The 19,879-nt window shown below is 37.7% G+C and overlaps 1 protein-coding gene across 5 annotated transcripts in view; it reads right to left on the bottom strand.

Moving 5' to 3' along the window:
- The window catches only part of LOC136836045 (uncharacterized), a 490,804-nt gene that overhangs the window by 204,526 nt on the left and 266,399 nt on the right, over positions 1 to 19,879 (bottom strand). For all 5 annotated transcript variants that reach the window (XM_067099927.1, XM_067099930.1, XM_067099931.1 and 2 more), the window contains 3 exons: positions 19,741 to 19,860; positions 15,797 to 15,959; positions 15,439 to 15,604 (listed from right to left, as the gene is read on the bottom strand). In XM_067099927.1, the coding sequence (XP_066956028.1) occupies positions 15,439 to 15,604; positions 15,797 to 15,959; positions 19,741 to 19,860 (449 nt within the window). The remainder of the gene's footprint in view (positions 1 to 15,438; positions 15,605 to 15,796; positions 15,960 to 19,740; positions 19,861 to 19,879) is intronic.

Raw genomic sequence — 19,879 nt, 5'->3', positions numbered from 1 at the left:
CGTTCTTTTGAATCCCTGTTGGTTATTAGTCCACTAGTTTTAATTACGTCTAACAACGCAATTTACGGTAGGTGGCTGTAAACGCACGTTAGGAGACGGGGAAAACTCGAATTGTAGATATGCAATTTATTATCACGGCAGGAAAGCTTTACTAATTTGTAAATTAAACTGCGTGATCATTAACCCATTCCATATGCTTGCGTGTTTAGTGTAACAAATTACTTTTGCATTTGTAAAAATCAAATTACATTAATGGCCATTTTTTTTCTCTCTCTCTAATACGATAGTCTGTTCATTTCATTTCATTTCTGCTTTTGCAATATATATTTTTTTTTTGCCTGAATCAATTATGTTTTAACTTCTTAAATAAACCTTTAATACCACGATCTCTCTCTTTCTCTCTCTATCTCGAAGAGAGAACGATCGTCGTATCAGAGAGTTATTTACGAATGCCACAATAGTTCAGACAGAAGGACGTACCCAGATCGCTCACTCCTCCCTCGGGAATCGAACCCAGACTTCGTTTAGGCGAAGAGCGTGCTCTCACGACACCCCCAAGGACACGAGGAGAGAGAGAGAGAGAGAGAGAGAGAGAGAGAGAGAGAGAGAGAGAGAGAGAGAGAGAGAATGCGACATGGTACCAATTTATCTAAAAATTTGGGTCACAGAAATCACCTTTAGGCAGAACCAATTGTATCCACAACTTAAAACCGCTCTCACTGTTACCGATATATTGAAGACGAACTGATAAAAGTCAATGCAGGCATGAAATTGACTGCAAAAGAATAATGCTAAACAGTTCACATATATAAATTCTAAACCTCGACACCATACAAAGCTTAACAGCTAATGATTATTTACAAGTAACAATTATTAGCTATAAATTAACCTCTTCCTTCGAGCCTACATCTCCATTTTTCCCAACCCTCCTCCCCCTTGTTCTTCATCTTTCTTTTCGACGAGAAGGTGATGTTGCCCTTCCCATCGGCCTTTGCAGTCTAAAACCTGAAATCTCAGTGTACCAAACATTCACGTATTGCCATGTACGTACTTGAGGAATCCGCCCAGCATCTCAGCATTTCGTCTTTTATAATCTTTTAGTAAACACAAATACTGCTCAATATTAGCGTAAAAGAAAGAATAATTATGGGGAAAATTGAAAGAACTCAAAATAAAATTAACTCAAATGACATATATAGCCATCCTATTTAACAGGACTTGTTTAAGACAGGGCCTACTTCCTTCTAATAATAATAATAATAATAATAATAATAATAATAATAATAATAATAATAATAATAATAATAATAATAATGCCGTCATTATCAGCTTCCTTTGCAACTCGAGACTCCCACTGGTCTCCTCCATCTTAGAACTTTTAATGTACTTTTGAGGAGGTGGGGGGAGGGGGAGCCCTCGTCGAGTGATGTTACATGAGCGTTAATTATTGACAATAGAGGTGAAGTTGCTCTCAGGGGTTTTGGAGGAAGAGGAGGAGGTTGAGGAGGAAGGGAATGAGGAAGAGTAGGAAGGGAATGAGGAAGAGTAGGAAGGGAAGATGAAAGTGAGGAGGAGGAGGGAAGAGGAAGTGGGAATAAGAAAGGAGGAGGAGGAGGAGGAGGAAGTGGGAGTAGGGAGGGGGGAAGGAGGAAGTGGGATAGGAAGGGGTGAGGAGGAGGAGGAGGAGGAGGGAAGAGGAAGTGGGAATAGGGAGAGGGCAAAGGAGGAGGAAGAGAGGATGGAGTTGGGGGAAATGGGAAAAGAAAGAGAGAAGTAAGCAGAAAGAAGGAAGAGAGGAAGAGGAAGAGAAGGAAGATGAGGAAGAGCAACAGCAGTAGGTGGTGGAAGATGAGGAGTGGTTCGTCTCTGAGGAGGAGGAGGAGGAGGAGGAGGAGGAGGAGGAGGAGGAGAGTGCGAAGAAGGAGGGGGAAGAGGAAGATGAGGAGGAAGGAAGAGGAAGTGGGAGCAGGAAGAGGGGGAGGAGGAAGGAAGAGGAAGTGGGAATAGGAAGAGGGGAGGAGGAGGAGGGAAGAGGAAGTGAGAAGAAGGAGGAGGAAGAGGAAGATGGGGAGGAAGGAAGAGGAAGTGGCATTAGGGAGTAGAAGGAGGAGGAGGAAGAGGAGAGGAAACAGTAAGTAAGTTTGACACCGTGTTAAGTTCGTAATTTAAACTTTGTAATTTAAAGATTCAAAAAATTAAAATTTCAAACATTTAAGCACATGCAGCAATAAGTTCAACTGATTTTAGTCTCCGTGAATTCTCTACATACATTATTGGCCTATTCTTTAAATTTTCTTTTTATCTAACAATGGTCTTTTGATTTCAATACTACTTTTTTTTTTATCTCAGTTGCCGAAACATTATTTTTCACGATTTTCTTTTTAAAAAAAGTTGTAGAAGATTTATTGATCAAAAGGATCCATCTAATAATTCCTTAAAAGAACCTTTAATGTAAAGATTTTTCAGAGAGAGAGAGAGAGAGAGAGAGAGAGAGAGAGAGAGAGAGAGAGAGAGAGAGAGAGAGAAAATGGCATCACTTCCATCGCAACGGCGAGATTACAGCAACTTCTGAATTATGCTAAGATCGACAAAGCACATCACGCTTTAGGAAGAACGTACCCATGAAGTTCCTTCCTCCCACGGGAATCGAACGCAGGCCTTTGTGAGGCGAGTATGCTGTCACTACACCGAGAAGGCCCAGAGAGAGAGAGAGAGAGAGAGAGAGAGAGAGAGAGAGAGAGAGAGAGAGAGAGAGAGAGATATCTTCTTTTTGTTTCCTTTAAACTTAGCTAGATAAAAGTTGCCTATCCCTCTCCGCCAGTTATGTCATATTACATTAATTCTTCCCCCGAAAATTCATCATTATTCATGCATGTGCAACAGCTCGTTTGTTTTAATATCCTCGTTTATAACGAGCTAAACTTCCAGTATTTCACAACCACCAAAATATTTTCCCCCGTTTCCCATTAAAACCAAGCATTTACATTATACAGAGCACATACGCATACCTTCAATGCACCTATATGTCGTGCAATAATTAATAAATGAAACCTGACCGGGAAGCAATCGCCTTTTAAAAACACTAGATGGGAATCGGATGGCCTTTTCCTATTCTCGCACAATTCTGCAATCGTAATGGAAATGAGGAGTGAAAGAATTGGAGATGGGACTGATCTATCTTTTTCATAGCGAGCATATGTGCGTTACATAAGAGAGAGAGAGAGAGAGAGAGAGAGAGAGAGAGAGAGAGAGAGAGAGAGAGAGAGAGAGAGAGAAAATTTGAAAATCTGCCTCGTGAGGGTAGGAATCTAAAGAGTTTTCAACCCGATGGAGATGAGAATTACCCTAAATCAGCCAACCCTTCCTCACCCCCCCCCTTTCCTCTTTTTTTTTTTAATTACAGTGAGGGTAAAGACCATTTCTCTCTCCATATTGCGTGGCATCCCTTACAATTAACTGGCCACCACATACGTAATTCAAACACAACAGGATTAAGAGAAGATACCCAGCCGGTTCTTTCTTTGTTCAGCAACTGAACCCAGACCTGACATTTGTACGAGAGAGAGAGAGAGAGAGAGAGAGAGAGAGAGAGAGAGAGAGAGAGAGAGAGAGAGAGAGAGAGAGAGGGGGAAGGAATGTCCTCAGTTCATTCAACAATTTCAGTAATAAAAATCGCCATTATGTAAAAACCAATTTTATCAAATGTATAAACTTCTCGCAAAGTTATCAATATGGACAAATTGCAAGCGATCTGGTGCTAGCAATGGAGGCGTGGAATGGATTACGAAACGATCATTTTTCCAATTAGACCTCATCACTTCAAAATATTGGCTCTGAAAATAGAAGTCAATATCACGAAGTTAATTTTATCGCTTCTTCCGGGTTTAGATTCACACCTTTTCTCTTTTCTACCTATAAGCCTTGATTACGTACGGGTATGAAGGTTGCCCAATTCTAATGTCGCTACAATACATGTCCGAATTTCTCAGATCGACAGATATATCTTTGTGAGTATTTATGTAGGCATTCCTGTGTATGTATGCACGTATGTATGAAAGCAGGACCACTCTAGTAGTCTTGAACTCAAAGGGCGTGCCTTAAGAAATTCACAAAACGCAAAATATCTAGTCATCGTCTCTCACTTTATACGTAGTTTTAATACACATATATACACATACACACATATGCATACACACATATATATGCATATTATATATATATATATATATATATATATATATACATACATATATATATATATATATATATATATATATATATATATATATATATATATATATATATATATATATATGAATACAATCGACTGAAATCTAAGCCATGACATCTACTACCATAACCCTAGAGAACCTCTTGACAAAAGGAATTATCATATTTCTTTCTTTCCCCTCTTTCCCAAGCATTCTCGTTTTATCTCCGGTACCTGCAAACGTCTTTAAACGTCGAGTATTTTCGCAGGTTTTTTTTGTATATCTTTCTCTTTTCACGTCGTCAAACACGGAATGAAGTCACATTTGCATTCGGAAAAATGTAGGACGAGTACCAGATTGCATTTTAGTTCGCTCTTGCAATTCTGCAATGACAATGGGAATGGGGAGGTAAAAATGGGGATGGATTTTTCATACCATATAAGTATCACATACAGAGAGAGAGAGAGAGAGAGAGAGAGAGAGAGAGAGAGAGAGAGAGAGAGAAAACCTGATGGGTGGTTTTACCATGATGGGTTGAGAGTTACCTCGTCGAGGCACTCCAATTTTTTTATATAATGACATGTTTTGACATAGTGGTGAGCGCTCACATCTATCATTTTTGTTTTTTTGTTTTCTCGCTCTGGTTCTTCTTTCTCCGGCGGCAGACCACAACAGTCGACTAACGGATAGGTACATAATTCACCGCTAGGATCATGAGAGAAATAAGTGACATTAAAAGAAACGCGCCAATACCGAGAAAAACAAAATTTTTATGAATAATTACATCCCGCTGTTATGGACGTCACCCTTTCATTTGCGGTGTCATATGAATAGACATTTTGCTTTCTGTTACACTCTCCACCCGGGTCTGCATTCTTCAACAGTGTACCGACCACCAGGTACACCTCCACCTCATTAACTACCAATGTTAACGGAAACAGGACCGTTTTCCCGAGACGTTGCTCAAACGGTTTCTTTCTCCCCCGGGATTCAAACCCAGATTTACCTAAAGAGACACTTACACATACCGAGAGAAAGAGTGGGTGAGAGAGCGGGGAAGGGGACGGGGGCTGTTGCAGCTGCACATTCACCTTTATTTATTCTTGGGGAAATTTAATCAAAGTGATAATCAAATAACTTATCTGTTGGCGAACTAGTTAAGCCAGTAGTTCAGTAAGTCCTATTGCTCATAAATTTCTCAACTGCTTAAAAAAAAAAAGTCTAGATTCGCTTCCAACAAACAGGAAAAAATATAAATAAAACGGCTAGAGTAGCAGATATATGAAGAGCATTTGTAAATATAAATAAATGAATAAATAAAATGGAGGACGGGAAGGGAACTTCACTATCTATCACCAAGCCTCTTGAGAAATCTCAGGACTAAAAGGGAATAGTCGGTGGAAGTAAAAAACACTAGAAATATTTCCCTCCACAGCCATTAAATGCATGACGGCCCCTCTTGTGCTAGAAAGCCATTCTTCTTCCTGAATCCATCCGATTCAACGAACCTCCGATGGGTCATCCATCAAGCAAGGCAGTGTAAATACATGCGGCCTAATCCATTGGAAAAAGGGAGTGGAATGGAATATAGAATTTTGGCCAAAGGCCACGCGCTGGGACCTGTGAGGTCCTTCAGTGCTGAAAAGGGAACAGAGAATAGGAAAGTTTAAAAGGTGTAACAGGAGGAAAACCTCAGCGTTGCACTATTAAACAATTCTTAGGAGAAGGTAGAAAGTAAGATGGACGAAAGGGAAGATGAACGCAGGTACAGTAAAGCGCATAACTACTATAACTATTTCTTATTAAATAAAAATTATTACAGCTTACTGGGACAGTATTTTCGAGGAAAATACGTCTAAACAGTGTTTCACATTTTTCTTCTTTCTGTTAAAATACGGTGACTTCCTAAGATTATATAGATGTAATGCTTACAAAAATGCCTTTGCTTATGGAACTGTATCGATAGTCAATTGCTTACAAAATTTTGAAAACTCGCCTAACTTTGTAAAAAAAAACTGACAAATACGTGACCCCATGACAAGATAATGAACGTTATTTATGCATGTTACGACAGGACTTGTAAAAAGTTAATTTTTCATCACTACCTTTTCAAATCCAGTATGTAGAACTGACTACCAGTCCTACTCTGACAAAATTTCACCAATTCTGATTGTTAAATAGCCCTTGATATCACAATATATACAATTACAATAAGAGCCATTTCTAAAAATCAAACATTGAAATGATTAGGTGATAAAATACCACGCATCTTACAAACCATATAACGAGTCGAAAGGCAGAGAGAGAGAGAGAGAGAGAGAGAGAGAGAGAGAGAGAGAGAGAGAGAGAGAGAGAGAGAGAGAGAGATATAAAACTGCTCTTAAGTAAATAAAAAAAAAAATCACTATATGAAGTTCTACACGGACAGTACTGTCTCGTCACATTTCTTGATGCCAGATTCAGATTCAAAGTGAAACAAAGACTTTGGAATGTACAAAAAAAAAATAAATAAATAAATAATAAAAATAAAAAAAGGACTAATGACTCTTCAGCAGTCTCAGATATTGCCCACTGACACAGAACCAGATACAAACGAGATGCAGTAAACGCAAAACTTGAATAAAAGCTCAAACAACACCACTGAACATTCGAACTTATTCCACACGACGAAGCCTCCGTCAATTATCGCAGGGCCAGATCCGTTTCATTTATCTCTGTCGCAACTACGAATCGGTATATTTGTCACAGATGACTACATTCGAGGCTGGGCCCTTTTGGAATTCATTTCATGACAGAGGAAACTAGACCGCCATTTCGAGCTGTCATTTGATAAAAACATTACCTCGTCGCGGGAAAAAGCAGCAGTTTCTGTAAAAAAAAAAAAAAAAAAAAAAAAAAAGGCGAAGTTTCTTCGGCGCAATGGAGTTTTGTGTGCAGCGTATAATCAAGGCCACCAAAAATAGCTCTATCTTTCGGTGGTCTCGATATAATGCTGTATGAGCCGCGGCCCATGAAACTAACCACAGCCCGGTGCTGGCCTGTCTTATATAGTTGCCAGAGGCACGATTATACTAACTTTACCCTTAATAGAATAAAAAAAACTACTGTGGCTAGAGGGCTGCAATTTGGTATGTTTGATGATTGGAAAGTGGATGATCAACATACCAATTTGCAGCCCTCTAGCCTCAGTAGTTTTTAAGATCTGGGGGCGGACAGAAAAAGTGCGGACGGACATACAAAGCCGGCACAATAGTTTTTTTAGTTATTTTTACACAAAACCAAAAATCAAATCCTATACCTGATTGCCAATCTTTCTGTAATAACTGATAACTCATTTACTTCGCCAGTACGTAACTAAAACCTTTTTGACATGATAGCCAATATCCTTTCCTTAAAAAGTTGCTGAATAATAATTATAATTTTCTTATCTTAGACCTCACTACCAATCTTTCTGGGATAATTAATAACACATTTATGTCAACAGTAATTAAAATCTTTATAACAATACAAGCAATAACCTTTCTCTCAACAGTTGAGTAATTTTCCATTTATTTTCTCTCGTTACTTCATCAGCATTGTTGCCCAAACAGGAACAACCTTCATGATCGTAACCCCTAATGAAATGGTTCCTAAATAACCTTCGAATGGATTCCGAATCTAATAAAAGCATCTAAATCACGAATAAGTGACGCAATAATCGTTATTGCTACCAAGCTTGGCGGCAGTCGCAAAGTAATAGAGATAAGAATCCGTAGAACCCAATACACATCGAATTATCATAAAAGAGCAGTACAGTATCCGTAGGTACAGTACGAAATACCAAATGAAAACGAAGGGACCCATTATCCACCGATACGCTGATGTGATTAACGATTAAACTGATATATTCATTCATTTATCGCCTTTTCCTATAACTTGTCTCCCGCTGCGGGTTGATTTCCCTCTGAAGCCGTCTTGGGTTTATACTTTGTTGACTGTCCATAAGCGGTTTCAGCTGGAGGTTTCAAGAAAGAAATAAAGAAAGAAAAAAAGAAAGTAAACAGGGCTCTCGGGTCTCACTGTAACCCTCTGCTCCTTCGACAAACTACTTCAAGGTCTGTTCCAGTTTTCGAAGCAAATGTCTGCTGGAATGACGTTGCATGACCCAAGGCCATATTTCATGGAGTTTTGTTGGTTTACAGTATAACTTGGAGTGGAAATAAAGACGTACGAATGAGCGACGAAAGTTAAAATGGCGATTGATTGGTTTCTGTATACGAGCATCGCAACCATTAAACATTGCAGAGGCGTAATTAAACAGTACTTTTGTCAAATTAAATTGGCCGATAAAATATTCGCTAGGGACTAATATAACTGGCATATTCGACTGTTTAATACACGCACAGGCTTATTTACAGACGTTTATTTGCATGAAATTAATATCTTTGCCGCTGTCAATATTGCAGATAAATAACTATTGATGATCAACATAAACATGTTGGAGAAATTCACACTGAATTACCGATAATTTATTTTTATTTCTGTTTAAAGGAAAAATAAAAATATAACTTCTTTCTTATTTTATCGTAACTTTACGTCCGCTTCATAAACCGCCAATGTAAAAACTCGTCTTTGCAGAAGAAATTCAATTACGCGTCGAAATACCATTATTGCTCAATCCCTTCACGTCAAAGTGAACAATGCCATTTACGAATTATACATTTCCGCATTCCGCAGCAGTTTATTATAAGAGAGCGTGCTCTCTCTTTCTCTCTCTCTCTCTCTCTCTCTCTCTCTCTCTCATATGAGAGCGATGTCGTTAGACTTTCTTGGTCCTAATTTACGGTATGAATATATATATATATATATATATATATATATATATATATATATATATATATATATATATATATATATATATATATATATATATATATATACATACCTCCTCAAAGATTTAGTCCGTAGTCATTCGGGGACTGCACGAGACAAACTATTTCTGTCACCGCAGACGAAAGCGACAATATACCTTACAGGAACTCCTACGCTAAATTATGGCTCATGCTCCACGCAGAAACTTCGAAGTTTCAACTGAGAGAGAGAGAGAGAGAGAGAGAGAGAGAGAGAGAGAGAGAGAGAGAGAGATTCATTTACCACCGGCGAAAACAAAACCTACCTGTCCTATTGCCAGTACATAAACACAAGCACCAGGGTCAATCTCATTCACCTAATCTGTCTAAAAAAAAAAAAAAAAAAAAAAAAAGCGTCTGGTTTCTACCTTTATAACGGCTCCCTTGCCGAGAGCATCAAAGAAGAGGACCAAGATTTAAACCACCGTAAGCATTTATATCAAATTCGATGCACACAGTGCAGTCTGGGGACACAAAGCTTTATTAACGTTGAGCTGATAACAGGATTAGTGTTGTCTTTCCCAGACTGCTATGAGCTTCCCTTATAAAATTCATGCCAAACGAGAAACAAAGGAGAGAGAGAGAGAGAGAGAGAGAGAGAGAGAGAGAGAGAGAGAGAGAGAGAGAGAGAGAGAGAGAGAGAATCGTGAAATTTAGGCTATAAAGCCAACCACTATGGCACTTTCGGCCATTCAACGTTTAAGATTAGCTAAAGTGGTTGGATGGCAAGATAAAGTGATCCAGAAAATAAATGAGGCGAAATACGAGGATCTAAAGGTGAAACTGGGAGAAACTGCCAAAACTGCACTTGAAGGTAATAGTTAGAGAGGTTGGATAGCAAGGCTGGAAAAAGAAAAGAGGAAACTGAGGTAAAGTAAAAGGCTAAAATGTTGGTGCAGCTGCGGGCCGAAGAGATGCTGCAAATTCTTTAGTGATGCCCACAGTGCTCCACGCCAAGTGCACTAACAATGAGAGAGAGAGAGAGAGAGAGAGAGAGAGAGAGAGAGAGAGAGAGAGATCAATAAGCACGGAAGTAACAATTAAATATGTATATATATATATATATATATATATATATATATATATATATATATATATATATATATATATATATATGTGTGTGTGTGTGTGTGTGTGTGTGTGTATATATGTATGTATATATACATGTAATTGTTATTCCCTTGCTTATTGATTAATCGTTCTCTCTCTTCTCTCTCTCTCTCTCTCTCTCTCTCTCTCTCTCTCTCTCTCTCTCTCTCTCTCTCTCTTTTACTGTGTGTGTGTGTGTTTTTGCAAAAGTTATGTATGAAGTCCCAATTATGATAAAATCATAATTTCTAAACCACTAATTAAGGCAAGAGGAATGAAAGCATGGGAATACCTTACCTTTCGTGAACTTTGTTCCCGCTCTTAAACAAAACTGAAAACTCAAGCATTAACCGAGAATTCCTGTTAAAACTGCATCCGGCAATTAATAAGACAGCTATTGTCAAGTCATCAAAAAGACTCTTTTTAATATGTTGTCAAGGTTGTTTCACATGGAGTCGCTGCAACTGCATCACATGGCTTCTGTACTGAACACAAAAATACAGTAATGAGAGAGAGAGAGAGAGAGAGAGAGAGAGAGAGAGAGAGAGAGAGAGAGAGAGAGAGAGAGAGAGAGAGAGAGAATCCTCTCGTCGAGGCCTTCTCGTTTTTAAAAGTAATATTTACTGTATATGGTGACAGGACACTGATCAGTTGTCTACTTTTTCACTAATATCTTCTTTTCTTCACACCCGGCTACAACCCACCGGCGTTAGCTGACCATCGTTTGCATAATTCAATGATTGGGCTGATTGATTGATTGATTATAGCTACTAAAATTAGCGTCGCAACACCTAGTTTAGAGTCAACAGAAGGGCGTTGTGGTCCCTTATAATTGCTGGATATTGAGGGGAGGGTAAAACTCAAAAATGAGTGATTTGCACTCATAACATTAGTTAGACATGCATACGACACAACATAACCAGTCGGAAAAATACGTGGTTCATGAACTTGGTCAAGAATTAAAGGTACCACAGAATTATCGTGATTTGTGATCGAGGTAGATTTTCAATTTAAACCAAGTAAGCTTTCCGGAGCTAAGATTGACACTAACCCTATCTTTTAATGTGCGCTTTGAACGTTTCTGACGTTCGTTACTTCAGCAAGTGAGCAGTTTTTGAGATACCGAACTCCTCCTCTCCACTTTATATCCTATGATCATGAAGGACCACAATGGGAAAGCAGGGTTTTTGAAATGGGGGGGGGGGTACAAAAAAAGTGAAATGCAAGGATGTAGTTCACCTAACCTAATTCATCTGGCTGGGGAGTTTAGCCTGCCCTGGACTACCCCCGCACACCCGACTTACCATACCCTAGGCAGTGTAAATAAAATTATTTAACAGGTAAGGTTGAGGGGGTCTTAAACTCCAGAAGGAAAATAACAAAAAGGCGTTCAAATATACTAGACATCTTCGCCCAAAATACACTGGGGTAAAAAAAAAATCAGAGGCCGAAATCGCGCGACCTTCGAAAGAGGGAACTTGGAAAAAGTACAACTTGGGTAACAACATTTGTTGGTAAATATCTCGGCAATAACAACTTTGGGATAAATTTTGTATATGTGTTGTAGTTAGTACACAGAAGACAAAGGCAAAGCAAAAAAATCTCAAATGTCGAGGACTGGTATCAAAGAATTCTTAAGCCTTGAGCAAACGGCGTATTCTATTATAATGAAAGCATTTAAAGTCATGTTTACCTCCGTTCTGAATTTCCATACATATGACAATCATCTTTGCAGGCTTCTACTAGCTCACACAAAACTGTTTCGTTGCCCCCTGCCAAGCCTCCCAGAAATACTTTGCAGAAATGATTTCACAAGACAAATGCGGCGCTTAATACAGATACTCGACACCTATTCATCTCCAGTTCCTTAATACATACGAATACGTATTCCTGTTTCTCTTGGCAACGTTTTAACGTACCTATAAAACGAACAAGGTACCATACCTTCCTTCAACACCGACTGTCTACGTTGTATGTAAAAATCTTAATCAAACAATGTTTACATTATATTATACCAATTACACAGAAATCAAATTCAAATAGGCACCAAGTTAATGTCATAAGATACCTTTTCCAACCAACAACCCCAATTCCATCTCTCTCTCTCTCTCTCTCTCTCTCTCTCTCTCTCTCACTTGGAAAGTTGCCAATAACGATTTATGCTAATGGAATCAACCAAGGTTCCCCTTCATAAATCATAACCTGTCAGTCAGTCAATAACCAATTTCATCTCCGCGATTTTAATGGACGCTAAGGTAAGTGACAGGTGAATTCGATAAATGAAATCGTGACCAAAAAGGTGAGTTTGACAAATACTCATCTTCCATGGAAAACTAGCCTTTTTTTTTTATTCGTTTACCATGATTTTATGGAACGGTCTTAAGGTACGAACATACTGCATTTCTTAGGCAGTTTGATCGATAATTTTTACTTTTCTATCGAATTTTTTTTTTTTTTTTTTGAGAATTCAGTTATCGATGCAAGCTTTATGAATATAGTCTACCTTACACAACGGAAAATTATCAACTCATAAAAATAAAAATTTTCAAAATAAAAAGTTTCCCCATGTTTCTGAAAAAAATATAAGCTAAAAAGAAATATGTTTGTGCAGAATTAAAGTCCCCTGAATAACATATACATTTCATGGATAACTTATACCCCTGAGGAATTCCTTATTACAGTCATAAAGCTGCACAATTTTTTGATTACAGATAATCCTCTTTCATTACTATTATACGTAAAATATAATAAATCCCATGTTTAATTTATGAACACTCATTTAATACTGCTACATAACTTTATTACTGTTATGTAACATATAACACATCCAGTGTTTTAAATTCATAAACTCCAATCTAATATTGCTGCTTAACTGGCCCAAGTGAAAGACCCTTATACTTTCGTTGAAGTCACGAAGACGTTGATTTGTTGCTGCAGATTATATCTGCAACATACACATTGCATGGCAATTTCCTTTATGATTAAAAATGTGACATGTCAATTATTTTTAATGTCCAATGTACATTATTCATTGTAGGTTTTTTCTACTTTAGGTTACAGAAATTGAAACATTAAATGCCTGATTTTTTTTTTTTTTTTTTTTTTTGCTAAACTCTAACACAAACGTTATTGGTTGCAGGTGATTCTTTACGAAATCTGAAGACATTTCGTGTCTTCCTAACATCAGTTACGAAACACGTACGTACATGAGATTTTTGCAAAGATAATTTTTTTCCCTGCACGAAAATCAAAAAATCAAAATAAAACTATAAAAACGAAACGCACAAACCCGCATACACCCGACAACACCGGATGACACAGGCATGAGAATGTTACAGACGGCAATGCAAAGTCGACACATCGCCCGTTAAATCTGACCCCTTGCCGGAGTCTGGGGCAGGAGGCCAATTTTTATGGCAGATCGTCCCAGTGCAATATATGGTTGCTGGATCGCAGCAGTGGCCCGCAAAGTGTTATGGGTGATGCAGTCTGCCTTCGTTATTTCCTTCGTAAATTAAACTAGAACGACGATCTACATTTAACACAATAGTAAAGGCTATAAGGGTTAAAGACATTTATAGTTTTACGCACTTCATCGTCCCTTGAAGTTAAATGACTGGTCTTTCGCCATTTGCGCAAAGCCATTGCGACTGTGCATCTGCGTCATACAAGTGTCAAACTACTCATTTTCTCAACTGGTATACTTACTTGAACAAATACGTTTAAGAAACATTACACAATAAAAAATCTACGTGTTTTCAATTCAATACTTTTATACCATAACATTATTTATTGTTAGTATAACTTATACTTAACCAAACTACCAAAATCAGAAACAATACCAATCATAATTATAAAACTGTTATTTGCTATTGCAGAATCACAAAAACTCAAATTCTACGCGATAACTCAACAAACGGGGAATACAAAAGGTGTTAGCAACTAAAATAATAAAAATACAGTAATTATTTCTTAACAAAACTACAATAATCCTAGAACTTAAAAGGTAAATATAACAAAACTACAATAATCCTAGAACTTAAAAGGTAAATAAGGATGAAAACAAACAAAATGATAATACGTGGGTGTCTTATATTTACAAATTATACAAAATATATTACACTACTGGCGAAAATTACAATAAGACGTGTATGTGTCAAAAATATATTTCAAGCTATACACTATATACAAAAAAAATATTACAATGGTCTAAGCAGTGTGCAATAAGGTACAATCGACACAAAGAGTGACGTGTAACTACGTGCGTGGATCGCAACTTAATGAATACAAAATGAGGGAGAATAACTAAAAACAAATAAAAAATAATAAAAAACGGGGAAGTGCAAATAGGTAATGATCAGGTGGATAACAACTAACAAAAGCTAATAAGTACGGAGAACTCTATCATGTTAGCTTATACTGTACTGGTCAAATTCTGGTACATATCTTGCGCTCCATAAAATGACCTCTTAAAATTCTATCTGTTCTGCTTACGATCTGGTAAACTGTTTGGAAATCATAAAGGAACTGATGCAATACTGTCGATATATTGTATACTGGCTCATATATGGGTGTCCGCGTGGCTTCACCGTATAAAAATATAATATTATTCCTAAATATATACTCTTCAGTCATAAAAAAAAACTTTTGCAATACGAAAAATCTATGATAGACAAGGAAGTGGAAGGGACCACCTGACGCGGTTCGTGGAAGCTGACTACATAAGACACCAACCGGGGTCATACTCTCTTCGAGCCAGACACATTCCTTTGGAAAAATGACTCGGGAAAATGTCTGGTTTAAAAATTCACTCGAGAACGTCGAGATCATTATTGATCGCAGTGACATTGCTTGTTCTTATAGCTCCAGTCTGACAACGTAACGATTACTTACATTGTATCTCTAAGAGGAAAATATAAGAAGGAATAATCTGGTCATTCAAATAACTGGATTTCGAGATGACTGCATCATTATCACTGCGGCGTTAACCGTTTGCCGTCAATGAACGTCAAGAAATTTCTGAAATACACAGGGTGTAGGTTATTGCACGTAGAAGGTCCTAATCGACAAAAAATGGTTGAAGTCATACACAGGGAGTTAAGTTAAAGCGGCACATTCTCGTCATTTTTTTTTAAATCATAAGTCCCGGATTCGCGTGAAACAGGAAGCCATCGAGCTTTCCGAGATCTATCGAGATAAAAAGGGCACCTGCTACTCTCGTGCCCTTAGACATTGAGGCCCCAGCCTACCTCCGAGTTGAAGGTAATATGGCTCAGTCGTTTCCTGGGGTGAGATTCGCTGGACGCCGTAGACTCGCTGATGGAAGCTCGGTTAGCGTAGCCGTTGGCCAGACCGCGAGGGACCTTAGTCATGCCCCTGCGGTACACCTCCATGATGAGGGTTTCACCACACTCTCTGGGAAAAGAGGAGAAACAATGACATATTTTTCGCTTTAAAAATTATATTTTGCATGTGACTGAAAACTATTGTAAACTTCTTTAAATGATAAAAAATAGTATACAAAATCAAGTAAAATAATTTCCAGAACAGACCAGATTATTTGGAGAACTGCATACAAAAACAAGTAAAATCATTTCTACAACACACCTGATTATTTGAAGAACTGCATTTTCGTCGTACTTGACGACGTTGTGTTCACCAATGAAGATGATGTAGTCTCCGGCCCTGAGCCCGGCTCGGTCGGCTGCAAGATCTGGCTCCACCCTCTCCACTCGGGGGGGTTTGGTCCATTTCACGCTGAAGCCGTACCCTGAGGGCGGGGAGAGAGATTCATGAATATGACTGATGTAAACCTTAGAGTGCGGATATGTATGTATGTATGTATGTATGTATGTATAGATAATGTGTATATATATATATATATATATGTATATATACATATATATATATATATATATATATATATATATATATATATTAAATTAAATAAAAATAACACTTTAAAGGCAACAAAAATAATAAGGACAAAACGCCAAGCATTTTAAACTAATAACACTAACCTAATCCAATGTGAACAGCAGATCAGAATTCTCTGACAATAAAAATGAAAAAGTAGTAAAATCAGTCACCAAAACAAAACCTGCATCATTAAAAGAGAGAGAGAGAGAGAGAGAGAGAGAGAGAGAGAGAGAGAGAGAGAGAGAGAGAGAGAGAGAGAGAGAGAGAGCGAAAATATGCAAGAATTCGAAATATTTCACTAAAAATGACAAGGAACGAAAAAATCTACAAGGGCGCACAAACTGAATGAAAATCCGATACGACTCGTATGAGGGAGAATAAACTTCAAGAAACCCCAAAACAAATACATTTCCCCTAGAATACTTCTATTGTTTCCTTAGCCAAGGGGAGAGCCGCATTAAATATATGTGCAATTCCTATCGTTACTGTAATTATTAAAGGGTATATATATTTTTAAAGTGAATTAATTGAGGGCAGGACAAACTTGGTCCTCTATGTTGCTCATGCCACGTGAAAATAATTAATAATTTAGATACGTACATATATATATATATATATATATATATATAGTTATATATATATATATATATATATATATATATATATATATATATATATATATATATATATGAACTCAGTGAAAATGAAAACTTGTTTTAGGATTTGGTTTGAATCTTTGTTTTGCTAAGGACAAAGTTTAGTAGCTAAAGGTTTCATAAACTTAGATAAAACCAAACATGAAAAAAGCAACCTGACAATATTTTGATTGAAGGGATATGTATACGCTATGTCATTCGAAATTAATATATATATATATATATATATATATATATATATATATATATATATATATATATATATATATATATTTATATGTATGTAAATATATCTATATATATATATATATATATGTATATATAATATATAAATACATATATACAGTATATATACATATTAAATTTATAGATAGATAGATAGATAGACAGATTGACAGGCAGATAGATAGCTCCCGACCAAATAAATGAAAATGAAGCAAGACTGAGTGCACATACAAATCACGTTTTCTTACGCCCAAAATGCATTACCAAAGCTCCGCCCACGCTACGAAGAAACAAAATAATAAGCGCTCCCACCCTCTCTCTCTCTTTCTCTCTCTCAAACACAGACAATGATATATCAACACCATCCTAAACCCATGCCTCCTTCCCCGGGTAAAATTCTCCTTGACGAAACGGCAGAATTAAAGAGAGCAGCGCCGACAGTCAGCGCTATATTTTAGGAGCGCTCTTCCAGGAGGCTGGTTCGTGGGTCATGGATTCCTGGAGGGGTGGTGGGGGCTGGAGAGAGAGGGGAGAGGGTTGTCCTTGCCACAGAGGGATTTTCCGGGGAATGATGAGCCAGGGGGAGAAAGAGAGGGGGAAGGGGGAGAGAAGGGGAGGGGATACCAAAACTAATGTAGTATTGGGCACGATTCCAGAATATCTTCGCGGAGGAATAAGCGGGAATGGTGTCAGGAATGCATGGATGGCCTTCGTTGGTGTTTTGTTATAACTTTCTATACATCGATGGAATTAGAGTATCCACTATTTTCTCGGAATTTAGAGAGAGAGAGAGAGAGAGAGAGAGAGAGAGAGAGAGAGAGAGAGAGAGAGAGAGAGAGAGAGAATAATTACGGAAACATGTCTGCAAGAGATACTCCTCTCTCATGTTTCCATTCACGAGTTGGGTTGAATTACATTTTGCTAACAGTGTACTGTGATGATCTTTACAAAATTGAATATTACAAACAAAAAAAGTCTTAAGTTTTCTCGGGTTCGAGTCTAACCATACAAAAGCTTCCAATTAGGCAGATCAACACAGCCAGTAAACATTCTCTTTGTTCCGCCAGTTTATGATAATAATAAATCACCGGGGGAAGTGAAACCTAAAACCTCCATCAAATGGTAAAGACAATTAACCTGCGCGATTCAATTACCAAAACTCCAAAGCAATAACTGATAAGTTGATTTAAACCCCTAACCAGGCGTCACAACGAGTACGGTCAGTGACGCAACCGCAGCAACAACAACAAGAAGAAAAGAGAGCCCTCGACGGGCTTCTAATGGCCCTTGCAACTTCAAGTAGCGTGAAGTGATCGGGCACAGTTCCCTCCGATAAGCTCCACTCAACGGCACATGATTCGCGCGAATCCCCGGCACATTAGGAGGGAAGGAGGGAGGGAGGGAGGGAGAGAGGGTACGAGGGAGGGATACAGCTTCATTGAGGCCCTCGTCTCTGTCTCGTCAGTGACACTGAAACGTAATGGCTCGATACAAATGCCCTGGGAGTAAGCTATTCAGGGGAGTAGTATTGGCATAACTAAGACGGAGAAATCCACTACAGTGATATAATAGCTTCTTAAATGTATGAGGGGGAGCAGCGTGCGTGCGCACACAAACATGCACGTATATATATATATATATATATATATATATATATATATATATATATATATATATATATATATATATATATATATATATATATATATATATAAAATATATATATATATATAATATATATATATATATATATATATATATATATATATATATATATATATATATATATATGTATGTGTGTGTGTAAAGTGTATATGCATGTCCTCTAACAAATGATGGCTCTCGACAGAGAAACATATGGCTCTAGACAGAAAAACAGAACATAAGTCAATGCCACATTCATCCATAAACAGGTGAACCAAGGCTGTGAGTCACCTTGCAGATAAAAAAAAAAAAAAGAATCCACAACTTTCACATATAAACACAGGAACTCCATTTTCAAACGGCACACCTCGATGGTCTTACATTTGCCCGGTTTACCGAAAGGATTAATTATCCAATAATGTTTCAAATTCTCCCACAGTGCAACGTCTCTTCTCCTGGAATCTCAACTGAGAATCTTGTTCAAACGTCGTTTCCTTACGGGCCGGGAATTCGCCACATAATGTTAATTAATTGGGAGTTGCTTGGAATGACTGTCTTGGAATTACTAGAAAGACGCCATCTGAGGTTGAATTTATTTTCTTTCCAAGATAATTTTCTTAGAATATTACTGAGGATAAAATGAAGTGCAGGTTTTAATTTCTATCTCTATATCTTTCTGTCTGTCTCATTATTTAAATTTCTCTTGGTCTCTGTTGTCATGATCAGTTATTATTACCATTATTATTAATCTCTTCATTTACCTTTTGTAAAATGGATAAACAACTGCTGGCTCCCTCCCTCTTCACAAAAACAACAATATATTACATTAATATCTTAATCACTCTATCCTAAAATTGAACCAAACTTTTGCTCGTTCTCTCTCTCTTCTCTCTCTCTCTCTCTCTCTCTCTCTCTCTCTCTCTCTCTCACAAACTTCCACCTCAGGGTCCAAGCCCTATTTCTCCTGTCCCCCCACCTTCCCCCAAAAAACCCCCGACACAAACCCAATTTCCTCTTCATTCACGTCTCCAAGCATTTTTCATTTCATTTTTTTTTTTATTCATCTCCTGGTATATTTTGTACCTAAGGAACAGAGAGACACTTTACCTTGGTTGCCCTTGGAAATGCAGATGGTGATGGTATAAGGAGTCTGTCCTCTAGGTTTCTGGGGAGAGTTGCCCACTAACTCATTGTCGTTCGCAGGCTGATGATTTGGGAGAGGCGGTCCTGAGGAAGGTAACGAAAG

Source organism: Macrobrachium rosenbergii, chromosome 56, assembly GCF_040412425.1.
Source record: "Macrobrachium rosenbergii isolate ZJJX-2024 chromosome 56, ASM4041242v1, whole genome shotgun sequence".
In the NCBI taxonomy this organism is placed as follows: Eukaryota; Metazoa; Arthropoda; class Malacostraca; order Decapoda; family Palaemonidae; genus Macrobrachium; species Macrobrachium rosenbergii.
Note: the sequence above shows the minus strand (reverse complement) of the source record. Positions and strands in the feature narration are given on the sequence as shown.